The sequence below is a fragment of the Colletotrichum navitas genome (assembly GCF_030913465.1).
Source record: "Colletotrichum navitas strain CBS 125086 chromosome Unknown LY79scaffold_49, whole genome shotgun sequence".
Classification (NCBI taxonomy): Eukaryota; Fungi; Ascomycota; class Sordariomycetes; order Glomerellales; family Glomerellaceae; genus Colletotrichum; species Colletotrichum navitas.
In genome coordinates, this window is record NW_026850595.1 from 152,099 (window position 1) to 174,269 (window position 22,171).

Here is a 22,171-nt window from a genome sequence, read left to right on the forward strand (position 1 = left end):
TTTCTGTAGGACCAGGAATTGACAATTGACGATAAAATGTCTGCTCCTGAAATTTCTTGTTCAACGTTTTCTTTAACACAAGCATTCTGACTGATTAGCTCCACATACACGGCGTCGCTATCATCGTCCGTTGTCGATTACCCGACTGAATACGGTCGACGATACCACGCTTTCCGGGCCGGCAGTAAGTTTTGTCAAATCCACAGCAGATCCCTACTGCCTGCGCATCGTGCTAATATAACTGTTTAGCATACTACTTTCCTAATGATCAGGCATGCAAGCTTTTGTATCCGTGTGAAATGTCACAGGAACGTTCGGGCTAACATTTTGTGACCAGGACGAGATGGAACGGCTAGATATGTGCCACGCCGTGATGGTGAAGACGATCGGGAACAAGCTGTTCTTGGCGCCTATCGACGAAGCCAAGACCCAGCGTATTCTGGACGTTGGTACAGGAACAGGCATCTGTAAGAAATTGTTCTTATGCTTTGCGGGAAGACCAAATTTTCTAAACATTTCAAGGGGCTATGGAAATGGGCGATCTGTTTCCGAACGCACAGGTACATATATGTGTTCACCTCGGGAACCTTCCAATAAACGCTGACAAAGTAACAGATTTTTGGAAATGACCTCAGCGCCATCCAACCAGACTGGTAAGTACTTACAATACGTATACAGACTGGATAAGAGGTGTACTGACACTGGACGCGCTCACGTAGGGTTCCGCCCAACGTCAAATTCGAGATTGATGACGTGGAGAGCCCATGGGTGAACGACCAAAAATATGACTTCATCTTCAGCCGCTACATGAACGGATCCTTGGCTGATTGGCCAACCTTCATTAAGCGTGTTTATGTGTAAATCGTCACCTAACCTTCCTTGTGTTAAATTTGTGACTGATTTTCGATTACTTTGCGTAGAAACCTGAACCCTGGCGGCTGGGCCGAGTTCCAGGACTTCAACTTCATGCTTTGCTCGGACGACGGATCCGCCGAAGGTAGCGAGACTCTGCGCTGGAGTCTTTTGTTCCACGAGGCCTCCAGGGTGTATGGCCGGGAGAGCCAAGTCGGCCCAAAGCTTGAGGGATTGGTGCGGGAAAACACAGGCTTGGTTAACATTTACCACAAGCCCTACAAGATTCCCATCGGTCCCTGGCCAAAGGACCCTCATCTGAAGGACCTTGGTATGTGCAATCTGATTCAGTTGTTGGATGGCTTGGAAGGGTTTTCCTTGAGGCTCCTTTGTGGAGCTCTTGGCTGGACGAAAGAAGAGGTCTTGGTCTTGCTGGCTGGAGTGCGCAAGGAAATGAAGAGTGGTAAGCTTCACGGTTATTTGAGGTTGTAAGTTGTTCCCCAGAGTAGTGTTTGCATATGTTTGTACGTACTAACCCCCCAAAGCGATGTAGTCTACGGCCAGAAGCCGGAAAAAAACAAGGAGGAGCAAACACTTGTTGGACAGACCTTGACTTAGTACGTTGCACTCTCACTGCTTCGGCTTGCCGTCGACCGCGCTATAATACCCCTCTAAATAGAGATTCAATGTCTGTTACTACAACAACAGTAATACTTTTGACGTATTGAATCGAAAAGAAGTGTTGGAAACAGTTATCTTACTATCAAACTCCGAGGCATTCGACAATGAAAGCTCAGACGACAACTCTGGAGACCACGGCGACAGCGAAAGGGAGAATGCGAGTTCCCATCGTAGTGACAGACCTGACGGTTCTGAGGAAATAGGCGAAACAGCGTCGCCGTTGGACACATTTGGACGAATCACGTCTGCGCGCATGGGTTCAGGAGGGAAATCAGTGATCTTGGACCGTTGACAGATTGCGGCGAAGTGAACAGGCACTTCTTCAACATCGGGCGATCATGGGTGAGCAGGGTACGAAGATAGCAAACAAGTGAGCCGAACACATATCTATTAGTATCATAGAGGTATCCGTACGGATGGGTGACCAAGGGTACTTGACTTGTTACTGCTGGTGATGAAGAGAAGAAGACAGGCCATTACCACTGTTTGCTACAAGCGCCGTTTAATATAATCGCGTGAGGTCACATGACCTTAGTTGCTCTATATCCCGACAAAATCATTTCATCCTTCTTGTTCAATGGGAACTTCTTCCAAGATAACTTGTTGTCAACTACTTACCATTGATGGGGATAGTCGCTCTAAACCCTAATAAGCTGACCATTGCAGTTCACCTAGTACATTTTATGTAATATCACGGTATATAAAAACCCAATACGCAGCACCTCCGACCTGTGCCACATCTCAACATCTTCATACACTATGGAACATCCAATAACGCAGAGTAACGGATGGATCTGACTTCAGTTCAACTACTGACCTGGATTATATGGTGAGTTGGCTGGCAGGTCGAAGTGAAAGTGGTTGCCGGCAAGAGATCCACCCACACACGATGCAAGCCATGGATTCAACTGCTCACTATAAACCACCTCTGAAGGTAACTGAACCAGTTGCCAGTTATCTTTACTCAACTGAAGCACCGGGTCAGGCCCAGCTTGTGGGGGCCAGGAACACGAATATCGCTGGCCCAGCGAGCCCCATTCCGCTAAGAATACGAGATATCGATTGGATTCGAAGCCGGCTCTGGGTAAGACACGAAGCGTTTTTTCATCGACAAGTCACGGCGAGACGGCGTCAGGCCCGGTCCCGGTTTCAGTTGATGATAATTGTGTTATGGCTCATACTCTAAAGCAGCCAATAAAACTAGAAACCAATGGCGGGATCGACATAACTTAGGTGACGGTGGCAAACTGTCAAAGCTAGTGGCAGCGTGCTACGGCCCGAAGACGGCCCGCAAGAAAGAGACGGAGACCCCAGTGTGCCTCCAGCAAACCAGTAACTGCTCGATATCACGGGTCATGATGCAAAAGGTTCGTCATCGACGCTTCGTTGTATTACATATACATAGGCTCGCATATCGCCAGAGCTAGACGATTGGGAGCTGCGCCATTATTGTGCTGACAATTGCATGCCATCAGTATTAGTCTGATTATGTATTGCAGTCGCTTCTTTCGAGCTTCCACCACACCAGTATTCTAAGCCTTAGCCGACATTCTCGGGTCGGCGGCTCTGATTACACGCCGTTTGTCGGCCTTCAGCCTTTGTTTTAGCGTCCATCAAACATTTCTCAGCATGCCAATCTCTGACCGAGGCCCGATTATGACCACACGTTGTGGAGGAGGGCGTTGGTAACCCAAGGCACATCATGAATAACATATCGTCTGGTGAAACCATATGCAACAGCTGTTATCAATACCCATTTGCAATATTTCCCAACACTTTCTCCGTCTTATTCCGTCGCATGTTTGAACTCCTTCTGCACGCGGATGGCGTGGAGGGGGATCTCGTCGGAGCTCTTGTCGTTCTTCTCCTTGGCCGGGTAACTCTCGACGGAGTACCCGAACCCGGTGGTGTCGGGCCTGAACTTTGACTGGCCCGGCGAGGGAGCCTGCTGTTGGCTCGCGCCCTCGGACGCGTTGTCGTCCGACAGGCGATAGAAGGTGTCCTTGCCGGCGCCGTGCTTCGAGACGGAAAACCTGCGCGCGGCCTGGGAGCCGCCGTTGTTGGGGTCCTGCGACGTCGTGCCGTTGCTGAAGTTGGACTTGTTTCGGCTGGAGCCGAAGCCGAGGGCCGTCCCGGCGCGGAACATGCCGCCCATGCTGCCCGTGATACCGCAGGCGCGGGCGAGGTGTTGCATGGCTGGGCGGAGGGTCGGGAGGCAGGCCGAGACGATGCCCGCCGACATTTCGATGGCGGTCCAGCCGACGGTCGGGGCGAGGGTGTAAGTCGGATCTGCCGCAGTATATGTGAAGAGGACACTGGTTCGGTAGGCCGAGGTGAAAACAACACTAAACGAAGCTTATTAGCTGCCATGTAGTTTATTAACGGGGAGGCTGTCGCGCTCACAAAAAGCCGAGGCCAAAAGCAAAAGTCAGGGCAATCTTCTCCGCCTTTTGCAGCTGCAGCTTCCAGACCTGGGGCAGAGGGAGAAGCAAGATGAGCAGGTCGGTAAAGATGGTGGACGCGGCGTTGGCGATCCACGTCGCGACTTGGTTGATGCAATGGCCCGGGAGCTGGGGGTACCAGAGTTTCTCGACGGGGACGCAGATGAAGATGAAGAGGAACGTGATGCAGACGACCCAGGCGAAGACGAAGACGATGACGAACCACGTCATCTTCTTGAAAAACGGGATGTGGAAGATGCGGTAGTACATCAGCATCAGGCTCAGCTTCGTCCACCCCAGGTTCCAGGCGTAGAGGATCTCCGCCACGACGAGGTACTTGGCCATCATGACGATGCTATCCATCTCGACCTTATCGGCGTGAAGGCCCATTCCGGCCGAGTACATGGCGAAGATGAAGCCGACGACGAAAAGATTCCACACCTTGGTTACGGTTAGCCCAACCGTCGATTCCTTGCTGCCCCATCACGTCGACGACGGGACTGGATGTCGATCCCAAGACCTACCATCGACCAGACTATCAGATAGTCATCCCACCACAGCTGCTGTCCCTTGACTTGACGGCTGTAGAGCCGCAAAGCCACGGCCAGTACTGCGAGAAGGGTGACCGAAACGACGACTTGGACTATCCACGGCTGGAGGTTTTGCGGGTCGTAGCCCGGCAAGCCTGGTAGCTGCGAGGGGCCAGAGTTTGACGCCATGCTTTTTTGTTCGTTCGTGTCCGACGTGTTTTCTCTCCGTTATACGCACAAAGGAGCGTGGGGAAGTGGTCTCCTGTATGCGTAAAAATATGAATAAAAAATCAAGCACTGGGGACTGGACCCAGCTAAATGGCTTCGAACCAGAGAGACATGTGGAGGGTGGAGGAGATGGCATCAACGAGCAATCAAAAAGCTCTCATCGACCTGGTAACTCCAAGAGACTCCATAAGGACAGGCAGGACTGGCTCGCTTTATTTGGCAGGTGTCGAAACATGGCATCGAATGTCTCTTTGCCCCTGACGAGGCTGAACCATGGGACGACCGTCAACAGATGGGCCCCCCTGAACCAACTTCAAAATCTTCGAATGGTAAAAAACGGGGTCGATGTAACACCCACTCTTCCCCTCTTCGTTCGACATTCGGGAAAGCAGGTTGATCTTTTCGATCAGCTGTTGCTGTCTCGTTCCCGATTCGCAGCCGATGGGACCACGCGCATGTCAAGTGGAATCCAGGCCCGGAGCAGGAAATGGATGTCTCAGAAGAATAGAAGAAGAATTAAAGTATAATTGACGAATTAATCGACAGGAAAGGAAATCCGGCAGTTGTACAAGGTTTGCAAACCACGGGCGAATGTCTTTAGTGCCACGAGGCGAACACGCAGGCGGGCGGATCCCCCCCTTGTCTTATTCTCAGATGCCGCGCGTGTGCGTGTGTGTCTACTCATACCGTCCATTGGCTTCTCGTTCAAGCATTGGTCGCCCCGGTACATGTTATGATGAAGCAAAGATGCCCACAATATTTATATTTACATAAGTTTTTTTTGCCGCTTTGTGGACCGCAGCTGCTAGCGGCAAAACGGAGACAGGCACACAGACTCTTGTAGCTCAGACGATGGTGATGGCGGGACGGGGACGATCCCGGAAAGCCTCGTCCGTTGTGTTGTCTTTTTCCGTGTACTACTATGAGAAGCACCGTCTACCTTCCAAGACTGCTAGTGCCGTTACAGCGCTGTCTTTCAAGACCAGACGAGGGGGCGGCTCTCCTGTTGTTGCCGGGATATATCTAGGAAATTCCGCACACGGATTCGAGCCGGCATTTGGTCCAGAGCCCGGTATGGAGCAACACAATTTGACCTGGGCATTGTTCTAAGCGAAGGCACGTCACAGATGGGGGTAGGCAATCGATCGACAAATTGCTTTGCATGGTACCCAGTCCTCTCCAGCTGGGGAACTATCCTTCATCTCCTAACAGCCTACGATGAGAATCGACGGAGAGTCAGGGGCTTGTGGTATGATCACAGGCTTACTGAAATATCCATACGACCCGGTCGTCAGTAGACGCGCACACAAGCCCGTCCGTCTGTGCATCGGAGGAACGAATGGGCACAATAGACCAGAAGGAGTTCCCCTGTTACAGTACCACACAGTCAACCAGACTGCAGACGAACGGGAAGAGAATTCGTTTCCGACGTCCCGGTCTCTCTCAAACACCGGCGCCTCCATGGTACATGGTCCCTGACGCCACGATACCGAAAAGGCATGAGTTGAACCCACTCGCCGTCATCGCTGCAACGTTATTCAATGCCGGCTCGTTACCGAGACTCTCCTCCCCCTCCTTTCTGTAAATGCGTCTGCGAGGCGCTGAATAGTGCAAAAAAAGACAGGGGAGTTTCCTTTCGATCGGGCACGGAGGTATAGATACAAGGCTGTCTCTCGTGAGGTCGCATAATTCGAGCACATTGGCAGTTCCCCTATTACCAGTCTGGTCTGCACGCTAATAGCTGGAATCCGCCTGTCCAGCTCAAAGCGGCCTTGTTCCGCACTTGGACTAAACCCCCGAGTCATCCCCTGTCCCTGTCGAAATACACATCGTATGGGTTTCGGCGATACCAGAACAGGCCATTCCCTGCCAAGCCTCTAGCCCGACGTGCGCTTGTTGATCTCGGCAAGCTGTGTCGTTTCCGCTTATTAAAGAGACGTTCAAGGTGAAGAACAACCCCCCTTCCTTAGGAGCCAGCCAGTATCGGCCTATTGAGAAGGCAATGCTGCCCGTTGTATGCAAGCCGGGAGGTCGGCTACCGTGATTCCTGCCCTACCCACCACACCGGAACAAGGACGGGGCCTCACTACGAAGCGACCTTTTGGGGCGAATGAAGCCGCGGTCTATTGCGGGACAAGTCGCCCTCGACTGGTTCAGCAAGGGCTCGGCGGGGTAGGCGGTGAATCTCGAACACGTCGTCCTGGACGTCGGGGTGACATCTCCCAGAAGCCGCCGAGTGAATACTAGTACATGTAGGAATCTGCCTCTCTTTCTAACCTGTTTCTAAACCCAAAGTCAAAGCAACTCCCTCCCGCGCGGCGAGACCTCGAAATCCCATACCACACAGACACTCAGACAGTCGAATAGTGACGATCGCACGAAACATGGCGGCCACGACGACCATCAAAGTCCCCCACCTCGGCGGCATCACGGCCGGCTACCGTCTGTCCGGGGATAAGATCGACCCCGCCAAGCCTACCGTCGTGCTTGTCAACTCCATGTGCACCACCGTCTCCCTCTACGACGACCAGTTCAGCAGCAAGACGCTGACGGACGCCGTCAACCTGCTGGCCGTCGAGCCCCTCGGCCACGGCGCCACCAGCTGCCCGGTCGAGCACTTCACCTACTGGGACACGGCAATCATGGCCCTGCAGGTCATGGACAAGCTCGGCGTCGACAAGGCTTTCGCTCTCGGCACTAGTCAGGGCGGGTGGATGGTCGCCCGCATGGCCCTTCTGGCCCCTGAGAGGGTACGTCACATTCGCTAACGATGCCGTTTGCTCGGCAGAAAAGCGTCGCCCGTCGCGTCTCTCTCCTGAATTGCGGGCTGATTTCAAAACGACCGTTAGATCTTGGGTCTCCTGCCGCTGGGCACCTCGATGGACTACGAGTCGGCCGACTCGCGCGTCAAGGGCTGCTGGGACCCCAAGGCCCAGCTTCTGGCCTTTTACGATGCCTGGTCGAGCCCTGTGCCGACGCCCGACTTCCTCGTCGACGATATATGGTGTGGCATGGTGGGCAGCCTTGGCTTCTCCGGCACCGTCCCGCCCGAGACCCTGGAGTTTTGGACAAAGACCCTCAAGTCCGTCTACAAGGGCGACGAGGGCCGCAGGAAGCTCAAGATCGCCCTCGGCTGCCTTTTGTCGCGTGACGGCCTCCTGCTGAGGCTCAGAGATGTCAAGTGCCCCGTCTACTGGCTCCAGGTACGTGAAAAGTTGCATTTGCCCGCTCGCCACGGTGCACCGATACCGGGCTCGGCGGCCTGCTGTTGCCAAGTCTCTGAGTTGACGTGTGATGTAGGGAACCGCGGACCCTGTTTTTGGAGTCAACATCCCCAAAGAGCAAATCAAGCTCTTCACTTCCTCGCCCGAAGCGACTTTGACCATGGTTGAGGGCGGCGGCCATTACCTGAACGCCACCAGCCCGAAGGAGGTTGAGGAGGCTCTTCTCAAAATGGTGAAGAAGTATGCTTAAAGAGGCCCGTCCTAGTAGTCCAGGACCGGGGGGGTATGGCCTGACGATCATGGGCCGTAGGAGGAGGGTGCACGGAAGCTATGTACGGGATGTCCAAAATTGCGGCATCTAAACCGCATAGCGAGACGGTTTAGACGCACGCGCCAGGTACGCCTGATAGGTCAATCAATAGCTCCAGTCCTTGATCGCGTCTCAAGCTCGCTCAGGCCACTGTCAGGCGAGATTATTCGTTGAAGGGCCCCTTTTATCGTGAGCCACGGATGAGAGCACAACATCCGCGTGAGCACTGAGTCAGGGGCTACTTGATCGCCGGATCCGAGGGTCCGACCGCTGAAGAACCACCCCAGTTGCGACGGCAGAAATCCTACTCAAAGTAGGGCGAGCCAATCATTGGGGAAATGCGTGTATAAAGAGGAAAAATCCAAGGTTTACCGTGCCGCCAACTCTCCGGGTTTGGTTCAGCCCACCTTTTGGTTCAGCCACTGAGTCAGCCACTGGGCAAACCACTGGATGGCATCGTATCAGCGGCATTAATGTCTATCATAACGTTGGGAGATGTATTCGGCGAATGAGAGAACCGGGTTGACGGGTAAGTCTGCCGGAGAAGCCACTGGGCAGCCAGATCCCCTTGGCCATTCTCTTTAGTCAGGTCCTTCGAATCGAGTTGGCTAGATTGTAAAGAAACGGCGATTCCCCAACTAGCAATCCTGCGCAAGAAATACTTGCATCCGCACAGAAGCAGAAGGTCTGCCCGACTTGTGGATTATAGAGCAGCGGCACGCCCCGCGGGCTCATGCAGGGAGCCGCTTTGAGTAATTCGATGGAGCGCTCGGAACGATTCCCAAAGACAGATGTTTCATAAGCTTGGCTCAAAGTTGGCCCTGGAAATAGGGGACTGAAGACATCTCTTTATCACTTGTAGGCTCGAGGAGGATTTGTTTTTGAACAAATCAGCATATGGTGAGGCCGGATTTTGCAGCGCTCAACGGGCACCTCGTTTTTTTGTTCCTTGTTTTTTTTGTTTTTCCCCCTTCTTCTCCTTTTTATAACAGAAACCAGTACAGAAGATAATGTTTCTCTCTCGTGGGATCTAAGGCGTTAGATACTGCCTGTAATTACCAGAGTTGTTTTCTTACGTGACAATCACAAGCCCAATTGTACTACAATAGTACATACAGTAACTAAGCTAAAGTCTTAAACATTATGGGATCGACTACTACAATCATTACAGAGACCACAAGGATCCTTAGTTGACTCATCAAGTCTATAGGCATTGTCTATAGGCCTAGTCTATACTACCCTTGGCGAGGTGTACCTAACCAGATACCCTCCTTTAAAAGGTGTTAGTTGCTGCCTGTAGCTAACGGTGTCGTTTTCTTACATGTCACTTTGTGAGGAAACTGCTCTATTTTGGGATCAAACATTGTATTTCTCTTTTGCTTAGTTTTCCGCCCTATGGGATTTAGTTTACGAAGTCCCGTCATACGGAATTTGAGTTGTCGGCACAAGACCAAGCTGCCGAACCTCCGGATCGACTGTAGTCGTCAACAATGCCGACAATGGCACTGTATGTGCCCGCGATCGTCAGGAACGTTCCGGACGCAACGACGAAACAACTCCAAGCAACCATGAGATACCACCTCAGCGTGGGGGCTTGCCTGCCTTTGCCCCAGTTGTCGTAGAGCCACATGCAGCCCATTGGCTGGAAGGATATCATTGTGCCGAGAAGGGCACCAATCAAGGAGATCAAGCTGTTGAAAACAGGGATGCCGCTGGCGATGAGATACGCAACCAAGGTGATGGTGAAGGTGCAGCCAAGCCATGTCGACCAGTGTACAAACGTGTTCGCCGCCAGGTGCTTGGAACCCCTCAGGACACGGACAAAGATGTGCTTGCTAGCCAACTGTGGCCAAGTCAGCCGTGATCCCGGAGTCAATGTGTTGAGTTCTACTCACGTGAAGCATCACAGCCGCCGAGACAATCAGTCCAGGAAGCGCGAGGCCGTAAGCGACCTTCTTGACGGCAGGGCCGGCAGAGCCGAGCGCGGGCGACGACACGTAGGACCCGCAGTAGTAGTACACGACCACGCCGACGGCCACGTACACAACGGTGACGACCGACTGGCAGAGCACGAGCGCCCGGGGGTAATGGCGGGGATCGCGCATCTCGGCAGCGATCGAGAAGAAGGCCGGGGTGCCGGCGTACGAGAAGACGAGGGACGAGATGGCGCCGATGGCCTGGGTGAAGGTCGGCGTGTTGACAACCTTGAAGTCGGACTTCCAGACGGCGTCCTGCGGCGCGGCGGCGGGACGGTCCTGGAGACTCACGGCGATGGTTACGGTGAGGACTAGAGACGGCGCGTTAATCTTCGCTTGCCATCACAGGCAAGTTGCCAAATCCATAGACCGGCTTACCAGCGACCACGATGCTCGTGACACCAACCCAAGCCAGCCCGCTGATGCGTCCCAGCGTCCGCAGACTGGAGAGACCGAGGCCGATGACGGCGGCGACAGCCACAAAGACAGCCGTACACGTCGCGTGCGTGGAGAGCGCGTTCAGGGCAATGGAGATGCTCAACATGGCCGAACCGGAGGTGAAGGTGAACACTTCGAGGTGGTTAGATCAATGTCGTTGTCCACGGCGCCTTGTGGCAAACTCACGCAGGCAAAATGCAGCACCGAGGACCTCACGCCCGACCCATCCGAACATCAGCTCTCCTGCGTCATCGATGCCGTACACCTCGGGGTGTCGGAGCTTGAAGGTGCCGACCATGAAGTCGGACCAGGTCGTGATGCCGCCTATCACGCAGAGGAGGACGACGCCCGGCACCATCCCGAGCGTGTCGAAGATGGAGGGGATGGACAGGACACCCAGGCCGATTTGCGTCTTCATCATCAGGACCGACGTGCCCAGCCAGCCGACCTAGAGGATGTCAGCAATCGCCGTATGCGGTCCAAGGAGAACGCGGGCGCACGCACGCTGCGGTAGTTGGGCCCTTCTGATGTAATGTCTCCGAAGACGGCATCGTGTGCAATGGCGTTGTCCAAGCTATCAGACGGAGCGTCGCCTTCGCCGTACGAGCCCTCTTTCTTTTCCTTCATGGTCGTCTAGTATACTCCGGAAGCATTCGAGACGAAGACGGGGACGGGATCGGGAGGCGCTGGGTCGACGCGGCCGAGGACTGCTAAGACGGGGACCGAAGCTTGTTATACCCATATCCGCGTTGCCCCCAGACCGCCTTGCAAGACGCGGACTGCTCCCCCACGGAGGCAATGGGTAAAAAAATTATTAAATAAAAATTGTCCCCACGTCCCGGGGTCGCGTTCGTTCGCTTGACACATTTCTTGTTGTCGAGATGGAGTCGGTGGGAGAAAACCCTTTTCGCGAGCGCCGGTATCGGAGCGTGTTAGTCAAAGCTTGGTGGGTAAAACAGGGGGTTTAGCAAAATTCTGATGTCAACATTGAGGATCGGCATGGCTACCATGGAGAGAGAGAAAACAAAGATGAATATCGAAGCCGGTTCAAAGAGAGTCGTCAGTGTATTGCGTCTGTAAGGCTGACGATGCGGGTGCTGTCCTGCAGAACCCCGTCGCCGTGATGGGTCGGCCGTTTTGGCCCTCTCCATGTTGTGATGCTTCCATGAAGTCTGGGGAAGTGGGGATGATAACTGGCACAAGCACCAGTGACAGACAGCATCTCGTTGTTGAGGACCTCCCCTTTGGCCGAAGAAGGATTCCAGGATTTCCTGACCGGTTGCGTTGCGCCCCTTGTCCCTGCGACTCGATCCGCTCGCCAAAGGTTCGCTCTTATAGTACGTGTAGCTTGCTCACGTGTAGCACCTGGATATCTGCAGATCTGAAATGGGTGGGCGTAGGCGAGCACGCACAAGGGACTCGTCCACGGAGACCCGTCAAACGTAGATATAGACAGTGTTTGGAGCCCCGTACCGACGCTCTATAGACACAGGATAATGAACGAACACCCACCTACGCGGAGCTGTAGCATCTCCGCTGTTGGTGATCTAATGTAAAGTTATTCTGAACTAGTGCGAGCCCCCGAGAGAGATGTCAACAGCCCTTACTCCCATGCGGGCCAGATCAGAATCTCTTAATTTAATAGGAAATTTTGAGTGGATTGGGGGGGGGGGGAGGTATGGAAGCTGAGCCCATTCAAACTAGTCTCCTTCATATATATTTACAACGAATATACCATTTCATGGCGTATCACTCCTCGCTCGTCGATACGTGACTCGCGGGTCTAGGCGTCTGCTCATTATATGTACCAAATTGTGTCATTTGCCTTGGCGCGTAAGACATGGCCCGACAAGTTGCTGTCGATAGCTACACGCAGCTTTGTACTTCGATATTAAACGGTAGACCGACACAACGATTGCCGGCGAGGGACGTAACGCTTTCGCCGAGCGGAATATGCGCATGGGAGGACACCTGGTCCGTTCATGCAAACTTGCGGCAGACGTGTCTGATTCACGTATCGCAGACTCTCTGCAAGCACTCATTCCCAACAACGCTCAATAAGCAAAGACACCCACAAAACGTTGAAAGCGTGCAACGGCCCCAGTGTGGAGGTTTCTGAACCGCCGCGTCGACTATGGGGGAACTCGCAGGTGATACTGCTCCGTCAACAGTTGGGAAAAGGACGCCCAGTCCCAGCCGATTCCGTCCGAAAGGCTCGGAGGCCACTCATCCCCGACCATTGGCATCGCGCCGAACGAGTCGAAGCCCGCATCGTTGCTTCCGGCGGCAACGTGCCCCTGGCCCTGGCCGAAGAAGGACATCGTGGGCTGGGGCATGTGGGGACCGTCTTCTCGAGGCCGCTTCTCTTCGCTGCCGGCCCAGGGCGCTTCCGCCGCTCGCTGGGTTGGCGTCTCTCCTGCAAGATGCCACGAGCCGGGTTCCGACCTCGGGGTGTACGCGGTTATAGTGTTCACGCGTTGGCTATCGGATCCGGACGGCGGCTGTGTTCCTCTTTGGAGGAGTACGTCGAGCTTCTGGACCAGGAGGTTGAGCATATCGTCACCCCGGATTCTGGCGTACATCTCTCTCAACGAGTCGGAGCAAGTTCGGATCAACTGTGGGACTTTGCGGTGAGCTGTGACTGACTTTGTTCAAACAGCGGGGTCGGAACACGACCGCGCGGTCGACTCACTTGAAGATCCATCGTTGAGATGCGGGAGCCTGGGTGCGTAACGACATGCAAGGCCAGCGCTGAAAGCGCGTGGAGCGGGGCCAGGAGGTTTGGCAATATCGTGTTGGACCTGCAGTCCACGGCTTCGACGAAGATCCTCAGGACTTTGCGGGCCGAGTTCGCAACGATGGACTGGCCGTTTCGCAGCATGTAGTCCCACGGCTTACCTTTGGCAATGATGTCGGCGCTGATTGTGATAACTTCTTCGCTGATGAGGAGGCTGTTGCGGGAGAGAATGATGAGCCTGGGAGAGCGAGCACGTTGATATATTAGTGGAGGACTTTAGCGTTTCTCTTTTGTTCTCTTTTGGCAGAGTTACCTACGCGTTGTTGTAGTGCATGGATATGAAAGATGCAAAGGGACATGCTTTCGAACCAATCAACATGTCTGATATCGGTCTGTTGGGTATGTGGTTAGTTGTTCCATGATGCTTCAGAGTCTTCGGCTGCTTTGGGCCATTGTTTGAGCAGTCAGATATGATTCCGTACCTCAGTTCCTCGGGCACCGACTCGCCCCATCTCGTCAGCGACAATTGCGTCTCTCCAATCGTCTGTACCTTCTCGGCAATGAGGGCCTGTACGGCGCTGTCGCGAACTCCGTCTTCCTTCCGGCTTACGATGACTGCTTTGCGGCCAATCTCGCTGAGGATCCTGGCAAGGTCTACCGTCACAGAGAACGCCTTCTCTCTCGACGACGTGCCGTTGTTGCTGACGGGCATGGCGACGTGAGGGGTGTAGCAGTCCTCGTCGTCGATGGTGGAGAGGCGGCCCATCTCAAAGGCCAGGAGCTTTTCAAACGCGTAGATGGCGAGCCAGAACCTCCTCCTCTCTTCTTCGTCGACGAAGTCGTCTCTCTGGTTTGGCCGGTCGCGGCGAGAGCCCTGACAGGTTCGGGGTTTGTGCAGCCCCAGCGACACCGCCATGGACACCCCGACGCCGAGGGTGTTCCAGGCGGCGGCGCAGTCGTCGTAGCCGTGGAGGCACAGTGCCAGCAGCACTATCGCCCTCGCATTGTCGACGCTGTTGTTGACGACGAGATGGCCGAGGAGAGTCTTGCAGTACGATAGATAATCCCTCGCAACCGGGGGCAGCTCTGACAGGGCCTCGGAAGCGAACCCGACGGCCAACACCAGGTAGACCGTTGACAGGGCCGCCACGCCCCGGGCTTCGGCAAAGCTTGTCGGGCCGTTCTCCAGCGCCGCGTCGAGGTCTTGGCGGAATCGGTCTCGGTTCACGAGAGGATAGACTATGTTCACGCCGTCGAGGTAACTCGAAGCGAGCTGATGGGCAGCATCTTTGTGTGGGAACGGGAGGGGATCGGAGGAAAGGAGGGACCGGATTCGATTGGGCGGAGGCTTGGTTGCGCTCGACGGCAGGCCGCGTCTCTGTTGGATGCCAAGCCGACGGGCTGCGAGATCCAACCAATCACCCAGGATCTCGACCGAGTTGCTGCCGCGGCCTGCTCGGACGACGGGTAACTTGCCCTGGTACTTGGCCGGTGGCGGCTGCGACGAGTTCTCTTCGGCTTCATGGACGATGCTTACCGGTTCCCTTGCGGGCCCTCTGTCGCCGTCGTCGCGGCGGGTCTCCCACGGCGACGACCTCGCAGCCGAGGCACCGGCCGACTCGACGACCTCGGTGCCTCGCGGGGAGCGGGGGGAAGCATTATCCGCCGCCAGCGAATGGGTCAGGGACGACGTTGAGGCCCGCGACCTGCGGTGCTTGGTCTCGCGCCGCTGGACCTCGACGCCGGGTCTCCGGCGGTCGGTGGTGACGCATTCGATGCCGGCGACGATGCAGGCCCTGCACGAGGGCTTCTGTTCGTCGCAGCGCGTCTTGCGATTGCGGCAGTAGTTGCAGGCGAAGTTGATGCGCCGCTTCTTGGCTGGTGCCGCGGCGGCTTCTGACCCGGCCTGGGAGCCGGTCGGGGTGTGTACACTTACAGAGCTCGCGTGCGATGTCATTGCCGACTCCCGTATGCGTCTTTCCGAGTGTCTACGGCTGGCGTACCGCGACGGCGTTCATCTCTTCACCAGTCAGTCGAACTAGTCGGAAAGCCTCGTTCGGAAGCTTGAGAGAGAGCATCGGCTGGTTATGAGACACGGTCGCAGAGAGCATGTGCCGAAACGGATAATGCAGCACACAAGCCAAAGAGAGATTAACTTTCGTTTCGGAAGTTCCTGAGCTGAGCGGTTAACCCCGAGTAAGCCACCGGCCCCTCATTCCGCTGACGCTACAGACCATGCCGGAACATGGAGCCCTCTTGAATCGGGATATTATCCGCGTAGATCCTTATACGGTATCGGCATCCGTGTAGATCCTCCCAAGACCGTCATATGTCATTTAGCGCGGTTGACGTAGAATTTGTTTGGTTTCGGAGCCTGCTCCGTATGTACGTAGGGGTTGATCTCAGACTCGAGGCAAACGCGGAAAGCATTATTAGTCTCAACCTTCTCAACCCGCGGTTGCTGCTGTCACGGCGTAACCTGGCGGGCTGATAGGAAGCACATCAAGAATTGCCCGGTCTAAGCTGAGCCGATGTCCTCGTATCAGGCCCCTTACGACAACCACGCAACATTACTTGAACACTCTGGTCTCAAGAACACGGCACTGCAGCGCAGTACCGCCGATTTACGCAGCTGCCACGGAAAGAGAACATATGAGAGGGATGGCGGGAATCACATGAGCTAAAGCAACATGGGTTTCTATACATAGTACGTACAGGCAGATAGTCATGGCTAGCTGACACCCTTGCGTGATGACAATGAATACATCAGCTAGAGTCTGTGCTCTGAGATAAGACCGAGTCTGCCAATTCTGTTTTCTCCGCCTCTCTCATATTAATACGCTTTTGGACGACTCGGGCAAAATCGAGGCTATCGTTGCCGATTATGTCGAATCTTGTCGAAGATGCGGAAGTCGTCTCAGGGGAGCATCAGGCTTATAGGACTGTGCAGTTGCTTCAAGGCGGCTCTATGGTCTTGATTCCAACTCCAAGCCCGGACCCCAAAGGTATGGTGCATCATCAAGTGGCCCCGTCTTGGTCGGATAAATCCTGCCGTATACTAAGACATCTGTTCGTTCATCAGATCCTCTCAACCTACCGGCATGGCACAAGTACCTCTTCATCTTCATCGTGACGCCTACTCGGCCATCGCCGTGCTCGTCACCTCCGGCTTGGCCGCCGTCTTCCCATCCGTTCTCGAAGAGTATCCGCCGGAAGACGCAACGCGAGCCACAGACCTCATGGTTTACCCGACGCTGTTCATGGGCATCGGAAACCTGTTCTCGATGCCGCTCTGCGTCGCCCTGGGAAGACGTCCCGTCTTCGGTCTTCCTGGCGTCGCTCGTTCTTCTCGTGGCGTCGGGCCTGTGGTGTGCCTTTTCCAAGTCGTTGAGTAGTCACATCACCGGTCGCAACATCTACAGCCTCGCTGCCGGTCAGAGTGAGGCCCTGGCTCCGCTCATCGTCGAGGAGATTCACTTCCTCCATGAGAGAAGCGCAAAGCTGTCGTGGTTCGTCGGGTTCCAGACCGTGGTAACGGCTGCCATGTTGGTCGCCACGACCTATATTATTCCTGCATGGGGCACCAAGTGGTAGTATCTCATCGCGACGTTCATCAACGCCGCAGTTCTCGTCTTGGCCTTCTTTTTCGTCGTCGAGACCAAATTTGACCGGCCGAGGGGTACGGACAGTGAGTTTGTTACCTTCATTTTTCCAACTCGGCGCAGCATCGAGGTACAAGAGCTGATTATCTTGGTTTTCAGAGAGTGTCTTTCACCTGATACGTGACGAAAACGGCAATGTTAACATCAACGGCGACATAGAGATGGTGCTTAAGGCGTTGACCGGGAAACCCATATTCTGCAACCCGAAGTTTTTGGGTCACGAACATGGCGCCACGACGTTAAGATATTCCACTTCAAGCCGGATTGGATCCAGACAGTCACCTTCTACAAGGAGACTGCCCAGTCGCTCTGCCTGCTAAGCATCGTGTGGATGCTCTGGTTGAATGGGGCATTCCTGGGTATCTATGTCTACCAGTCTTCCACGTTTGCCGTTATTTCGATGGCTCCTCCGTGCCTCTTCCAATACAGGTCGCTCGGTTATGTCCAGCTGGTGCAGTTTTTGGACTGCGCTCTTTTCGTGCCGCTGCTCGGGTATGGCTCCGATATGCTGGTGCGGGCACTTAGCAAATGGAGAAACGGCACATTTCAGGTATGTTGGCGTTTTTCTCAGTCGACGACCACCTTCGATTAAGATATACGGTGCTAGTAACCCGTCCCTGCAGCCCGAGTACCGGCTCATCCTTCTAAGCTTGCCGGTCCTATCGGCCATCACATCGTGCGTCTTTTTCGGACAGGCGGGTACGTCCCCTGACCGGTGGCATTGGATGACCATCGTAGCCCCGTGTAACTTTGGATACTTTTCGTTCATAGGGGCCAATCTCATTGGCATCACGTACATCGTCGACAGCTTCCCGAGGAAGGCCGGGCCGCTCCTCCTGGTGCTCTGCGCCGGCCGCGGCTTCATCTCGTCCGGACTCAGCTACTCGACTTTCCCGCTAATTAACTTGATTGGGTATAATGGCGCAATGAACGTATTTGCAATCGTTTCCGGGGTTCTTGGGGTCAAAGCCTTCCCAGTGTACTACTTTGGCGCTCGTATCAGGATCTGGGCCACGAATAAGGTGTGACGGGAGACAGCCAGTAAATATGCGTCGCACTACAAAGATGTAATATATGCTGGAATGCTATCGAAACATCCGTTTCTTTTAATCCTGATTATGAGCTCGCCCATTAGTTTTCCTTTTAGTATTTTCGTTGCCAGTTAGAGCACACAACAGGGCATTGGAGAATTCAGGTCTAAAAGGCTTAATCCTATAAACATAACTATGGAAAGAATGGTCCTATATATACAGGTGAGATGGATGAGTAACTAGTGAAACTTTTTCATTTTCACTGGTTTGCTCGAATACCCCTCGAGTGCAGACATCACTTTTCACCCCCATCATCTCCGTGCTAATCAGGAAGCGCTGGTGAAAGCAACCAGTAGGTTTATCTCCGTAGTAATATAGTAGCTTTTAAGCCTTTGTATGACAAGTCTTGGTTGACTGCCTCACTCATTTCTCGGGCGTAAACACAACGGGCTTTTGATGATACTTCTAGCCAAGGCGGAAACATTGTCACACTGTATGTCCTTCAAATTGTGATTGGTACAGATATGGTATTTTCATCATACTTGAAAGTCTCTGTAACTGGAACCCCACAGTCGTGACATTTTCCGTGGCTCATCCAACATCAATATCTACCCTGCACGTCTCCGTGAAAACCTCAAGATGACTCAATCAGCACGCTCTGGATGTAAGGAACACCGGTAAGCAGGAAGCCTCCTTGGTCAGCTTTGGTGCTTGCCTCGGCTTGCCCATGTTATCGTCGTGCTCTGCAGGTTGTCAAAGGCTGCCTTCTTGCGGACCAGGGTCCCTGCGTGGCGTCGGCGACGGGCATGTAGCACGTGTAGGCGCAGAAGCGCGGCGAGCCGCCATCCGGGCTCAGGGTGTAGTGCGGCGTGCGGCGTGCGGCGTGCGGCGTGCGGCGTGCGGCTGTCCCAGAGCAGGAGGTCGCTGGGCTTGGCGTTAATCTTGGTCCACTCGCAGCCCTTGTCGACCAGCCACTTCATGCCGGCGTCCGTGAAGCCGTACCACTCCTTGGTCCAGGACCAGATCTTGTCGGGCTCGTCGCGGAAGGCCTCGTGGAACGCCTCGGAGAGGCGGTGCGCGCCGTTGGGAAGGTGGTTGACGAGCCCCTGCAGACAGCGGAGGCCAGGCTTCTCCGGGTCCTGGTCCTGGTGCGGCCACGGGTTGTTGGGCGCGACGTCGGTGCGGCTGGGGAAGGCCATGTTGACGGCGTCGAAGGAGACGATGATGTCCACGGTGTCGTAGACCTTTTCAAAAGCCTCGACGACGTTCAGCTGTAGTGACGAAGAGCTGGTACTGGGCGGATCGCTGATACGGGTTTATACTTAACGCTCATCGGCTTTGCATGCCGCCGTCCGATGATCACGACGATCCGCCATAATGAGGCTCACCGCCATCATTTGCGGCTTGGGATGATCCAATCTGCATCTTGAACAGGTTCCTAACGCGAGCTCCATAACTTCAAGCCGTTCAGTCGAAGACCCCTCCACCCCCGCATCGGCCCGGCTCGGAATGGGGGTGGGGGATGCGGCGCCAACTTGGTACTCGGGTGACAAAACAGATATACGGCCGCTTTTCCTTGCCACTACTATGTGGCAACCAGCCATTTTTTGGCCACCCGAGTGCTTCGGCACGCAAGACATCGGCCCGGGATCGGTGGGCGTATGAACGGTTCTCGTTGACTCGGGAGTTGGTGGACCTCTCCCTCTTCCCCAGACCTCGGAACAAGGTTCATACTGTGTCGAAACGGCTATCGTTCTCTAGGTTGATGTGCACTTCGAGCGACGTGCCGGTATACAGTTCCGCATGAGCTGCTTGATGAGTGTTGTCATAAAAGAGCTGACTCGTCTGAGATGATGTCCTCGCGATGTCGATTGTTCGTCGTCGATCGGGCTTTTCTGACCGCTCGTTCTCAATCTCCATCGGCCATTGAGTGACTCAGAAGCGGACTCCATTTCCAACTTTCTTACCATGTCAACTACCCAGACCCTGGATTCACACGTTCCGGTTGAGCCGCTGAGCCCGCCGATAGTTGGACGCGATGGCTACACCAGCCTCAACCCTCGGAGCGAGGTCCTGTCAAAGGGCTGGAAGCATCCCCATAAGGACGCTCGTCCGTTGCCCTGCGACATACAGATAGACCACGACGTCGCCATCACCACCAGGGACGGGACCGTCCTCTACGCCGACGTCCTGCGGCCCCCCAACACGGACGAGAAGGTGCCCGCCATCATCTGCTGGTCCCCCTTCGGCAAGAAGTTCAACGGCCTGTCGTCCCTGGACTACATGACGCCGTGGCAGGCGGGGGTCCCGTCGCAGACGCTCTCCGGGCTGGAGAAGTTCGAGGCGCCCGACCCGGCGGACTGGGTGCCCCGCGGCTACGCCATCGTCAACGTCGACACGCGCGGGGTGTTCGACAGCGGCGGCACGATGGTCATCCTGGGTTCCGTCGAGGCCGAGGACGGCTACGACACCGGATGGGCTGGTGTGACGGCCGCGTCGGGCTCGCGGGCAACTCGCACCTCGCCATCGCGCAGTGGTTCATCGCCGCGCTCCGCCCGCCCAGCCTAAAGGCCATCGCCCCCTGGGAGGGCTGCGGCGACCTGTACCGCGAGCAGTTCGCGCGCGGGGGCATCTACGCCGGCGACCTGTTCGACGAGCTCATCGTCAAGCACATGCTCAAGGGGCGCAACGGCATGGAGAGCTTCCGCGAGATGTTCAAGCAGCACCCGCTCGCGAACGCGTGGTGGAACGACAAGCGGCCCGACATGGGGAAGATCAACGTCCCGACGTACATCACGGGGACGTGGACCAACACGATGCACGGCATGGGCGCCATCCGCGGCTGGCTCGAGGTCGATTCGGCCGACAAGTGGCTGCGGTGGCACCCCTGGCAGGAGTGGTACGACCTCTGGGGGAACCCGCAGGCCAAGGAGGAGCTGTTCTCCTTCTTTGACCACTTCCTCAAGGGGATCGACAACGGCTGGGAGAAGACGCTCAAGGTGCGGATGGCGCTGGGCGTCGAGTTCGAGGCCGGCGAGAGCGTCAGGGTCGTGTTGAGCGGGCAGAGCCTCGCGGTGAACAACTTTGGGAAGAATCACTGTCTGAACAAGGGGCGGCATATCGTGCACCTGGGAGGGCAGCAGGCGAGCCATGTCATTCTTCCTTTTGTATAGCGTAGAGTTCGGGGAGACTCGATGAACATGATACTACAAAGCCATGTAAACAATCACCGTCCAGGCGTCGATTCGCAGTGCCTGGTAGTTATCCACTTCAAAACACAGGCTTCCCACCGCAGAGACACGAGTACGGCATGCGTAGATGAGCTTGAATGACGATCGAGTTGAGGGTAGTGGAGACCAAGGCCAGGGGCATCACATCACCGCTCTGCTCACGACGCTTGGGCCAGGCGTTCAGGAGATAAGGGACCAAGTTCTCGATCTCGGATGAGGGGCTCGCTAGAAGGTGACGATACCCTTGGCTATCGACCTTTTAAGTGCTTGCATCGGAGATTAAGGGGGCTATCCAGAGCCCCCTACTCTGTAAGTTCAGGTTGAACCAAACCCCGGTTGGGCGTGACACTGTCCAACATGCGCGTTCCACTGGCGAAACGCCAAAGTGTGGGAAGACTGGCGCTGTCTTGTCTTGTACGGATCAGTTGGCGGCAACTCGCATCTCGGTATGCACTCAATGGGCAGACATAACCAAGACGGGAACGTTGGAAAAGAGGGGAGGGGGAGCAGAGATCTGGCGTCGCGCTCGTGTTTTTCGTGTACCCAGGCCGCAACAGAGTATGTCAACGGACGGACGGACGGATGCCCAGTCATGACGCTCCAAGTTGAGTGACCCTCAGGCACACGAGGAAAAGAACATTGAGACCACAGACCGAAGGCTGATCTTAACCTTCTCTCCCCCCCCGCTGGCGTGTTGCCGAAAGTCGGTTCTAGCGGGGGACGTGAGGACTGCATCAGCCTGCGCCATATCCTACCGGTCACAGGTGTTAGTCAAATCTTCAGGCCTCCCAGCAGAGGCAAAAGTGGCTACGCCAGCACCGGGCGGTCCGC

The 22,171-nt window shown here is 55.2% G+C and overlaps 8 protein-coding genes across 8 annotated transcripts; 4 read left to right on the top strand and 4 right to left on the bottom strand.

Annotated features, from left to right (window-relative positions):
* Positions 1-343: 343 nt before the first annotated feature.
* Positions 344-1,470, top strand: LY79DRAFT_591817 (methyltransferase domain-containing protein; the record flags this gene model as incomplete). The annotated part of the gene is made up of 6 exons (XM_060561333.1): positions 344-467; positions 523-560; positions 616-653; positions 720-857; positions 921-1,340; positions 1,398-1,470. The coding sequence occupies 6 exons, from the start codon at positions 344-346 to the stop codon at positions 1,468-1,470; spliced, it is 831 nt and encodes a 276-aa protein (XP_060412013.1).
* Positions 1,471-2,940: 1,470 nt separating this feature from the next.
* Positions 2,941-4,930, bottom strand: LY79DRAFT_559905 (uncharacterized protein). Its single transcript, XM_060558290.1, has 3 exons — positions 4,499-4,930; positions 3,937-4,415; positions 2,941-3,878 (listed from the first exon to the last, which is right to left on the bottom strand). Exons 1-3 carry the CDS (start codon positions 4,691-4,693, stop codon positions 3,320-3,322), a joined length of 1,233 nt encoding a protein of 410 aa, XP_060412014.1. The 5' UTR covers positions 4,694-4,930; the 3' UTR covers positions 2,941-3,319.
* Positions 4,931-7,116: 2,186 nt separating this feature from the next.
* On the top strand, positions 7,117-8,206 carry LY79DRAFT_519699 (Alpha/Beta hydrolase protein; the record flags this gene model as incomplete). The annotated part of the gene is made up of 3 exons (XM_060555167.1): positions 7,117-7,482; positions 7,582-7,935; positions 8,033-8,206. 3 exons carry the CDS (start codon positions 7,117-7,119, stop codon positions 8,204-8,206), a joined length of 894 nt encoding a protein of 297 aa, XP_060412015.1.
* Positions 8,207-9,617: 1,411 nt separating this feature from the next.
* LY79DRAFT_559915 (transmembrane amino acid transporter) lies at positions 9,618-11,573 on the bottom strand. Its single transcript, XM_060558291.1, has 5 exons — positions 11,185-11,573; positions 10,867-11,128; positions 10,621-10,812; positions 10,162-10,553; positions 9,618-10,109 (listed from the first exon to the last, which is right to left on the bottom strand). Exons 1-5 carry the CDS (start codon positions 11,305-11,307, stop codon positions 9,687-9,689), a joined length of 1,392 nt encoding a protein of 463 aa, XP_060412016.1. The 5' UTR covers positions 11,308-11,573; the 3' UTR covers positions 9,618-9,686.
* Positions 11,574-12,323: 750 nt separating this feature from the next.
* On the bottom strand, positions 12,324-15,735 carry LY79DRAFT_559918 (fungal-specific transcription factor domain-containing protein). Its single transcript, XM_060558292.1, has 4 exons — positions 13,900-15,735; positions 13,735-13,809; positions 13,373-13,655; positions 12,324-13,295 (listed from the first exon to the last, which is right to left on the bottom strand). The coding sequence occupies exons 1-4, from the start codon at positions 15,372-15,374 to the stop codon at positions 12,813-12,815; spliced, it is 2,316 nt and encodes a 771-aa protein (XP_060412017.1). The 5' UTR covers positions 15,375-15,735; the 3' UTR covers positions 12,324-12,812.
* Positions 15,736-16,301: 566 nt separating this feature from the next.
* Positions 16,302-18,107, top strand: LY79DRAFT_591822 (uncharacterized protein; the record flags this gene model as incomplete). The annotated part of the gene is given in 7 exon segments (XM_060561334.1): positions 16,302-16,422; positions 16,529-16,734; positions 16,802-16,966; positions 17,012-17,199; positions 17,239-17,243; positions 17,253-17,629; positions 17,703-18,107. Coding segments are annotated over 7 exon segments (1,467 nt in total).
* Positions 18,108-18,808: 701 nt separating this feature from the next.
* LY79DRAFT_671397 (uncharacterized protein) lies at positions 18,809-19,535 on the bottom strand (the record flags this gene model as incomplete). Its single annotated transcript, XM_060563905.1, has 2 exons — positions 18,809-19,415; positions 19,474-19,535. 2 exons carry the CDS (start codon positions 19,533-19,535, stop codon positions 18,809-18,811), a joined length of 669 nt encoding a protein of 222 aa, XP_060412019.1.
* A 543-nt stretch (positions 19,536-20,078) lies between these two features.
* Positions 20,079-21,283, top strand: LY79DRAFT_671398 (Alpha/Beta hydrolase protein; the record flags this gene model as incomplete). Its single annotated transcript, XM_060563906.1, has 2 exons — positions 20,079-20,594; positions 20,645-21,283. The coding sequence occupies 2 exons, from the start codon at positions 20,079-20,081 to the stop codon at positions 21,281-21,283; spliced, it is 1,155 nt and encodes a 384-aa protein (XP_060412020.1).
* Positions 21,284-22,171: the final 888 nt, after the last annotated feature.

Excerpts from the sequence above, each read along its gene's own strand:
- LY79DRAFT_559905 (XM_060558290.1), bottom strand. The coding sequence starts at position 4,693 with ATGGCGTCAAACTCTGGCCCCTCGCAGCTACCAGGCTTGCCGGGCTAC. Across the intron at positions 4,416-4,498 it reads ATCTGATAGTCTGGTCGATG|GTGTGGAATCTTTTCGTCGT; the intron begins GTAGGTCTTGGG and ends ACCGTAACCAAG. Across the intron at positions 3,879-3,936 it reads GCTTTTGGCCTCGGCTTTTT|TGTTGTTTTCACCTCGGCCT; the intron begins GTGAGCGCGACA and ends AGCTTCGTTTAG.
- LY79DRAFT_559915 (XM_060558291.1), bottom strand. The coding sequence starts at position 11,307 with ATGAAGGAAAAGAAAGAGGGCTCGTACGGCGAAGGCGACGCTCCGTCT. Across the intron at positions 10,554-10,620 it reads CACGAGCATCGTGGTCGCTG|TCCTCACCGTAACCATCGCC; the intron begins GTAAGCCGGTCT and ends CGCCGTCTCTAG. Across the intron at positions 10,110-10,161 it reads CGGCGGCTGTGATGCTTCAC|TTGGCTAGCAAGCACATCTT; the intron begins GTGAGTAGAACT and ends ACTTGGCCACAG.
- LY79DRAFT_559918 (XM_060558292.1), bottom strand. The coding sequence starts at position 15,374 with ATGACATCGCACGCGAGCTCTGTAAGTGTACACACCCCGACCGGCTCC. Across the intron at positions 13,810-13,899 it reads TCGGTGCCCGAGGAACTGAG|ACCGATATCAGACATGTTGA; the intron begins GTACGGAATCAT and ends CATACCCAACAG. Across the intron at positions 13,656-13,734 it reads TCCATGCACTACAACAACGC|GCTCATCATTCTCTCCCGCA; the intron begins GTAGGTAACTCT and ends TCGCTCTCCCAG.